Genomic DNA, 9087 nt, shown 5'->3' with positions numbered 1-9087 from the left:
ACCAAAAGGGAGGGGATTGTGACAACGAATGTTGCCCACCATCCAGTTCTACAAGAATTAAGTCATCAACCTCCACCGTCACTGACTCACAGGACAGCCTGAGAGGCATTCAGGGTGAAGACCAGGATGAGGCACTTTGTGCCCTGGGGAAACTGGCAGAACTGGCCTTCAGATAGTTAGATATTTTCAGGACAAGAGTCTTACAAACCTGGATTCTTGCCTCTTCCCACACTTAGAAAAGCACTAAAGGGACTTCCCTGGTGGCACAGTGGATAAGACAACATGCTCCAAATGCAGGGGGCCCAGATTCGCTCCCTGCTCAGGGAACTAGATCCCACACACATGCCACAACTAAGAGTTCTCATGCCACAACTAAGGAGCCCACCTGTTGCAACTAAGATCTGGCTCAACCAAATAAATAATTTAAAAAAAACAAAAACAAAAAACCACTGAAGGGCTTCCCTGGTGGTGCAGTGGTTAAGAATCCTCCTGTCAATGAAGGGGACATGGGTTCGATCCCTGGTCCAGAAATATCCCACATGCCATGCAGCAACGAAGGCAGTGCACCACAACTGCTGAGCCCACACACCACAACTACTGAGCCCACCTACCTAGAGCTCATGCTCTGCAAGAAGAGAAGCCACCATAGTAAGAAGCCCACTCAATGCAATGAAGAGTAGCCCCCACTCTATGCAACGAGAGAAAGGCTGTGCGCAGCGATGAAGGCCCAAAGCAGCCAATAAATAAAAAATAAAATAAATAAATAAATTTTAAAAAAGGAAAAAAAAGAAAAGCACTAAAGCCATGAAAGCACCTGTTCCTCCTGAACAGCAGTGGCCTCCTACCAAGCTGACTGCTTGGTTGCACGTACCCCTTCATCAAAGCTGCATATATACTGACCTCCCCTTCGCTATTCAGAACAGCCCTCAGAGTTCCCTGAAAACCTGTCTCCTGGGTTATAATGCTCAGGTTGGCACACGTACAATTCTCCATTTCTTGTTTAGGTTGACCACTGAGTACTTTTTCATCAACAGTATAATCGTTATCTTGATGGGGTACACGTGTTTCAAGTTGTACACTTTGAATGTGTGCATTTGTCATATGTGGATTACACCTCGATAAAGCTGTTAAAATGCCCCAGAGTTTTAGGTACGAATGCGTCACTGCACGTCCAGCAGCTTCACGAGAAGCGGCATTTTGACCCCTCCCGCTTTGGTGACTTACGCAGGAACCGTGACCACCCAGCTCCACCTTACTCGGACCTCAGCACGGCTGCTCTCAGGGATGCGTCCTGCCGTTTGCCTCTCACCAGTGTGGTGAGCCTCCTCGCAGCACAAACACATTTTTCTTGCAGTGAACATTGAAATGAGTCTTGACGATCAGAGAATCCAGCCAGGCTGGTGGGCCAGGCAGGGAAGACAGACATGCCAACCATCTTCCACAAGCAGAATAAGCTACATGCGCAGATTTGAAGAAGATGCACTTACAGCACATCCTGCAGTAAGAGCCCACAAAGGGGGAATACGATGGACAGTGGTGCAACTTTCCCAGGCCCTCAGGTTAAGCAAGACGGTCTCAGAGAAAAAGTAGCTGCTCAAATCCACAGTTGCTCAGTTGCTGAGCCTGGAGAAGCCTTTGTCCTGCTTCCCAGGCACTGAAAAGGGATTCTCATAAATCCTCTTGGAAGTTTCACATGGTTTGCTTCCAATAAGATGTAAAGAAAAGCTAATCACACTGTCAGCTGATAGGTTACCAAACTTTCTGTGTGGTATTTGGGTATGTAATTGGGAAGGAATTGAAAGAAAAGTGACATTTTTAAAACCAAACTCCCACTCTTATCTGAACAAGGTGTCTCAGTGCTAATATCTAAAAAATACAAACTAGGAATGGATCTAATTATTTAATCTTTTCTCTTCCTAGCAATTAGTCATGGTCATCCTTGAATACACATAAAAAAATGAAAGGGAAAAGTTAAATTCATTCTATTAAAAGATGTGTTTCAAATAAGGATTTGTCTTTGTTTAATAATTATAAAAATGTGTAATCATATATATACTGTTTTACTGAGTTGTAAGTACTTATAACTATGATAATAATTCAGAAAATAAATGTAACTCAGAAGTTTATGGTCATAGTTAATAGAACAAAAATTTAGTTATCTCTCTATAAGCATAGATATGCTGGGTAATCAATGAGACTTTCAGACATCACAGTCCATTGCACTGGAATAACAGTCTCTGAGTGATGTGGAATGAAAAGACAATTTCAAATAAACAAAGAACAGGAAGTTAGTCTAAGACGCTATGTGCTGTGTGATTCCAACCAAATGGCACGTTGGGGAGGGCGGATTACAGAGACAGTAAGAGGGTAGTGTTGCCAGGGGCTGGGGGCATCAAACAGGCAGAGCACAGAGGATTTTTAGGGCAGAGAAATACCCTGTATGTTACTATAGTTGTGGATACATGACATTACACATTTGTCTACATACATATGCGTTGATGTATACACACACATGTGTAAAATTACCCAATAATCAATAGCCATACGTATGTCCCAATCACACACAGCCCAGCAGAACACTGGGCCGGTCGTGAACAGCATGTCACAGGAGAGCACACGGAATGGGCCAATTGACAGTCGGGAGGTGGTCCTCGACACGCGCCTTGTCCTACGTGGTCTGAGGGCCCACAGGGCTTTTCTTTCACCCATCGTGTTGGGGGAAGATGAACCAGAATGTCCAGCCCTGGGCCGTGTGTGTCTGACATGCCCCCTCTGGCCCCACTGGACATCTGGCTCCCAGAGGGGGAAAACACAGCCCCTCACGTCCTTCTCTTTGGTCTCAGGTACAGGGAGCACCCCTCTGTGGCCCGGATGCCTTGGCACAGAGCAGCCACTGGTGGGGGCAGCCCCCAGGGAAGCAGCAGAAGAGGAAGGCCGCCGTCACCACGGAGGTGACCCTCTTAAAGAAGTACTTGCCCAGGGGAAGTACTCTGCGCAGGTGCAGCCACGGCAGGGAGACATGGGAGGGGACATGGAAGCTGCTGGGGTGCGTGGTGGGGGAGGAACACGGGGGTGGGGAGGCAGGGCAGGGGTGCTCCACACCAGGCAGGGTCAGTGGCTCAAGCCCGTGGCAGCACGGCAGCCCTGTGGAGCCCTGCGTGCCAAGATGCCACGTGCACCTGATCACATGTGTGTGTACCCGCTGGCCTGTCACATGCACCTGATCACACGTGTGCTCCCTACTGACCCATCACGTGCCTGATGTCACACACACGTGTGCTCACCTGCTCCCTGCAGGCCCGCCACACACACGGAATCACACACCCACTCACCGCTGCCTGTCGCCCCCAGACCACGTGGGTCGAGTCCTATAAGGAGGACGGAGTCGCCCTGCTGGACCTCATCAGCCCGTCCAGGGCTGCAGCTGCGAAGGGGAGCCTCACACGGAAGCTTCCTGGCATCCCTCACACTCGGGCCACGAGCCACACTCTCCCGTCCAGGTCAAGAGACCAGGCAGGCTCGGACCTCTTCGAGGGGCTGGCGTAGGTAAGGGGCTTGCTTCTTCTCTGGGCAACATTATCTGCTATCTCAGAGTGAAGGGAAATTGTGTCCACCCAGGGAAAGAGACGTCCACGTCCTGACCCCAGGGCCTCAGGACGTGACCTCATTTGGAACTAGGGCCTGGTCGTGTAAGAAAGTAAGACCAGGGCATTATGGTGGCCCAAATCCCATGTGACTGTGTCCTTATAAGATGAGTAGAGACACAGACACAGAGGGGAAGCCACGTGAAGACGAAGGCAGAGGTGGGAGGGAGGCAGCCACAAGCCCGGGGAGCCTGGAGCCCCAGCAGCTGGAAGAGGCAGGAAGGACCCTCCCCTGGAGCCTCAGCCCTTTCCAGCTAGACAGCTGCCACGAGCGGGCCTGACCTGAAGGCAGCACCGTGGCCCCTGACTGTTCCGTGTTGCCCACATGGCGCCCTGGGGAGCAACGCTCACAGGACACTGACCAGCGAGTTGGTTTCACATGAGACCGTAGGACGCCGGTCCTGTAAACATTCAGGCCCACCTCACCCTTCCTCCTGGGCTCTGGTCCCACAGGGGACTGTGCCCTGTGTGGGGCTGGGCTTTCGGCCTCTGCACAGGACCCTGGGTGTTGGTTAAAAGTGCAGGTTACACCCCGAGCAGGACGGAAGGGGACTGTCCCATCAGCCCTGTGCAGTGCGGGCAGGAACGCACAGTAAATTACAGCGTTGGAAGCAGAGAGGGTGACCGTCACTCAGCCACGAAAGGCAGCGACGCGATGACACAGGCTACAGTGTGCATGAACCTTGAAAACACGGGGCTCCGTGAGAGACGCCAGACACACAAGGACAGTGAGTTGATTCCGCTTACACGAGCTGTCCACACAGGCACGTCCGCAGAGACAGAGAGTGGCCGGGTGGTGCCGGGGCTCCGCGAGTGAGGGATGACCTCTAAAGGGTGGGGTTTGGGGAGATGATGCAAATGCTGTAAAATGGACCTGCTGGTGGTTGTACAGCCCTGTGAACATGCACCCACCACTGAGCTTTATACTTAAGATGGGTGAACATGCATTATGGAAATTAAATCTCTATAAAGATGGTATCAAAAGTGAAAAACTGGAAGCTTCCAGGCCCACCTCCAGAATCTGACCCCAGAGCTGTGGGGTCTGGCAAGACCTGCGTGTCTGAAAGCCCCGTTGTGTTCAACCAGGTGGTCTGAGGGCACCTCACGAAATCCTCCCCGTGGCCTCACAAGCGTGGGGCCCTCGTGTGGTTAGGCCTCAGGCAGAGAGGCTGGATTCCGTGGCCTTGCCGTCCTCTCTTAGGGACTGTGGCATCGTCTCCATAGAAGGAGGTGGGTCAGCTTGAACCCTGCTTCCCTCTTCTGCACGTTTCTTCTTTCTTTCCCGGAGATGGTGCCGGCCGAGCTGTGCCAGAGCTACCGAGGCAAGAGCATCACGCACAGAATGACTGAGCAGTCTGATTGGGGTGGGGAGCTCCTCAGAGGCAGTGACCCAGGGACAAGGTCCCGGAGCCTCCTTCTGAGTGTCGAGGTCCCGGAGCCTCCTTCTGAGTGTCGTGGCTCCGGTGCCCCGCTCACGGGAGTCGTTGTCAGTCTCGATGGCTGAAGCGGCCACGGTATCGAGATTTCACTGGTAGAAACTATTCCTTTGCTTCCCTGGGAGAAGCAGGTCTCCTTCTACTTTGTTGGGGAGACCCCCTTTTTAATAAACAGAAATGATAAGCTGCAAGTACATATTAAAGATTAGGTTACTCCCCAGGCAGCCACAGATCTGTCTTCTAGAATTACAGATTTGTTTGCATGTTCTCAACTTTTAAATAATGGGATCGTGAAGCACATACTTCCTTTTGGTTTGACTTTTGTTCGGTATCTTTGAGACGCATCCACGCTGTGACCTCACGTCTGTTATCAGGCAGGGCTGTGCTTCATCCACGTGCTCCTGTTGCTTCATCCATGTACCTGCTGGTACGTATTTAGGGTGTTCCTAGTGTTTAATCATCAGAAAGTAAGCTTCTGTAAGCATTCTTGTATGTCCTTTTATGGTCATATGCTTTCATTTATCTCGGGTAAAAAACCTACACATTCAATGCCTGGGTCATACAGTAAGGTATGTAAAAAAAAAAAAAAAGTTTATAAGAAATTGCCAAGCTGCTTTTCATAGTGGTTGTAACATATTATATGACCATCAGCAGTGTATGAAAGTTCCAGCTCCTCCATATCTTCACCAAAACTAAGTATGCTCTCTTTAAAATTTTAGCTAATCAACTATGTCTATAGTAGCATCTCATTATGATTTTAATTTCTATTTCCTTAATCATAAATAATGTTCAGAATCTCTTCATGTAGCTTATCTGTAATCCAAATAGCTTCTTTAATGAAATGTTTGTTGAAATATGTTATCCTTTTCTGTTGCATTGTTTGTTCTCTTATTATCACATATTGAGAGCTCTTCACATATCCTGGATAAAAGTCCCTTGGGAGATACAGGATTTGGAGGGAAAAAAAAAAGATTAGGTTATATGCACGTACAGAATAATCATAAAGGTGAAGAAACATAACTTGGCGAGTGGGCGCCCAGGAGTGCCCTTCCCTCATCACACCCCCTCCCCGCCGTGAGGCAGCTGTTCTCCCGACTTTGTGCCAGTGATCTCGTCCTCACAGTGCACCCCCAGGCACGCATCCCTAACTGACGCTGCCCAGCTGTGCCGAGCTCCGCGCTCCGGACGTGGGTGCACCGTGCAGGCTGCCTTGCTGCTCCTGGTGGCTCAGCACGGTGTCCATGAGATTCTCTCATCTGGCGAATACAGTTTTTTTTAATAATTTCTATAATTTTACCAGCTGTCAACAAAAGCGCACTCCACTGCTGTGGAACATCCCTCATGTGTGTGCGCATGGTTCATGTCTGCATCCACCTGTGACGGCCTCCAGGGGGCTTCAGGTTTGGCTCCTGTGCCACAGAGTCCGTGTCTGTGTGTCCTGGCGCAGTGCTGGGAGGTTTGTGTGTAACCGGGAACAGCGCTATGGGCCTGTGTGCACGGACGTCGCTATCTGAGGCCAGACTGTTTCAGAAGTGCAAGTTGCACCCCTGCTGGGTACCAGGCTTTCCATCTCTCCACGTCCCGCTGACATCTGACGCTGTGTCTTTCCTGTCTGCCGGTCTGCTAGGTGTACACACTTTTCCTTATGGTTTTAACCCCTGGGTTATTAGTGAAATGGTGCATCTTGTTGCATTCATAGACTATTTCGTTATTTTTTAAAAAGTTTTAAAAGTTGTGGTCAAATACACATAATATAAAACTTACCATCTTAACTATCTTTAAGTGCACATTTCAGGGTCATGAAGTAATTCGCACTGTTGGGCAACCCCAACCGCCATCCACCTCCAGAACTTCTTCATCCCTCACAGCAGGAACAGTCCCCACTGAGCACTCCCTCCCCGTCCCCCCTCCCTCAGCCCGCACCCCCCCCCACCTTCTGTCCCTGTGCCTCTGACTGCTCGAGGGGCTTGGACGCGTGGATCACGCACTGTCTGTTCTGTCGTGTCTGGCGTCTGTCACCGAGCATGGTGCCCTCAAGGCGCATCCGTGCTGCAGCCTGTGTCAGAACTGCCTTCCTTTTCAGGCTGAATGACATTCCATTGCATGGATGGACCACGTTTCGCGTCTCCATTCGTCCATCAATGGACACGTAATATCTACATTAATTTCTCACGTCTTATAATGTTTGTGGAATAACTTCCGAAAGTCCTATGAAAAATTAAGACAAGTTGTGGCCAGAAGACCTACCCTAAAAGAATGACTATATGAAGCTCATTAAACAGAAAGGAAATGATAAAAGAAGGAACCCTGAACATCAGGAAGGAAGAAAGAATAACAAAAGTAGGGAAAATAAGGGTAAATTCAGTGAACTTTTCTTTTCCTCTTGAGTTTTCCAAATTATGTTTGACAGTTGAAGTGAAAATCACAGTACTATCTGATGTGGTTCTCAACATATATAAAATCAATATATATGACAATTATATCATGAATAGGAGAGGGTAAAAGAGCATAAAAGGAGGTAAGGTTTCTACATTTCACTGAGAGTGGTAAGATGCTGATACCAATAGATTGTAAGTTATATATACAAAATGTAATACCTAATCAGTACAGAGAAACACACTCAAAAACACTACAAGATGGAATTCTAAAAAAAAACTATATCTCTCAATATAAGATGGATACTATCTGATCATATGCTTAAAATGCAATTTATGTTTTAAAAAACTAAAGCTTAAAGCCCAATAATATTGTTAATTTAAAAAAATTGGTATAGCAATAAATACCTGGTAAGTTAAAGGTAGTAGCAAAATGTTCCATATCACTGGGGGAGATCTAGCAGCTCACTACAGGAGGAAAGATCAATTTTTAAACTTTTCACATAATGACAAAAAAGGTTAAAATTCTATGGAATATGTCTGGTCATTGTGCTTTAAGAATTCATATGTTCAGGCGCGGAGCGGTGCGGCAGGAGGAGCGGGTGGCGTGGCGCGCGGGAGGCTACAGATGGTGAAGCTGACGGCGGAGCTGATAGAGCAGGCGGCGCAGTACACCAACGCCGTGAGGGACCGCGAGCTGGACCTGCGGGGGTATAAAATTCCTGTCATTGAAAATCTAGGTGCTACCTTAGACCAGTTTGATGCCATTGACTTTTCTGATAATGAAATCAGGAAACTGGATGGTTTTCCTTTGTTGAGAAGACTGAAAACCTTATTAGTGAATAACAACAGAATATGCCGTATAGGTGAGGGCCTTGATCAGGCTCTGCCCTGTCTGACAGAACTCATTCTCACCAACAACAGTCTTGTGGAATTGGGTGATCTGGACCCTTTGGCATCTCTTAAATCAGTGACTTATCTAAGTATTCTAAGAAATCCTGTAACAAATAAGAAGCATTACAGACTATATGTGATTTATAAAGTTCCACAAGTCAGAGTACTGGATTTCCAGAAGGTGAAACTAAAAGAGCGTCAGGAAGCAGAGAAAATGCTCAAGGGCAAACAGGGTGCACAACTTGCAAAGGATATTGCCAGGAGAAGCAAAACTTTCAATCCAGGTGCTGGTTTGCCAAATGACAAAAAGAAAGGTGCGCTGTCTCCAGGGGATGTGGAAGCAATTAAGAGTGCTACAGCAAATGCGTCAACTTTGGCTGAAGTGGAGAGGCTGAAGGGCTTGCTGCAACCCAGTCAGATACCTGGCAGAAAACGCAGATCAGGCCCCACTGATGATGGTGAAGAGGAGATGGAAGAAGACACAGTCACAAATGGGTCCTGAGCGGAGTGGCCTCTGAGGATCTCAGGACGTGTAACTGTCCACTTCGGACAGGTCCTGCTTTTTGAATAGCCTTGTTCATGTCGGCAAAGCAGAGTTCATAAGCATTGTTGAAATGCTTAAAACTGCTGCTGGTATTTTGTAATACAAATTTTGAAATCTAAATGCCAGTTTTCTACCAATACTGCAGATAAAGGACACTCGCTGTGTGGCGGGTTGTGCATCACTGTGGGGGGTGT

General features: G+C 48.2%; 1 protein-coding gene across 1 annotated transcript; it reads left to right on the top strand.

The window, feature by feature from the left end:
* Positions 1-8072: 8072 nt before the first annotated feature.
* LOC130833307 (U2 small nuclear ribonucleoprotein A'-like) lies at positions 8073-8851 on the top strand. The gene has a single exon (XM_057702798.1). The coding sequence runs from the start codon at positions 8084-8086 to the stop codon at positions 8849-8851; it is 768 nt and encodes a 255-aa protein (XP_057558781.1). The 5' UTR covers positions 8073-8083.
* Positions 8852-9087: the final 236 nt, after the last annotated feature.

This window comes from Hippopotamus amphibius, chromosome 12 (assembly GCF_030028045.1).
Source record: "Hippopotamus amphibius kiboko isolate mHipAmp2 chromosome 12, mHipAmp2.hap2, whole genome shotgun sequence".
NCBI lineage: Eukaryota > Metazoa > Chordata > Mammalia > Artiodactyla > Hippopotamidae > Hippopotamus > Hippopotamus amphibius.
This window is presented reverse-complemented; position numbering and strand designations above follow the sequence as displayed.

Bases quoted from the DNA above. Each gene is read 5' to 3' on its own strand.
- LOC130833307 (XM_057702798.1), top strand. From the start codon at position 8,084: ATGGTGAAGCTGACGGCGGAGCTGATAGAGCAGGCGGCGCAGTACACC.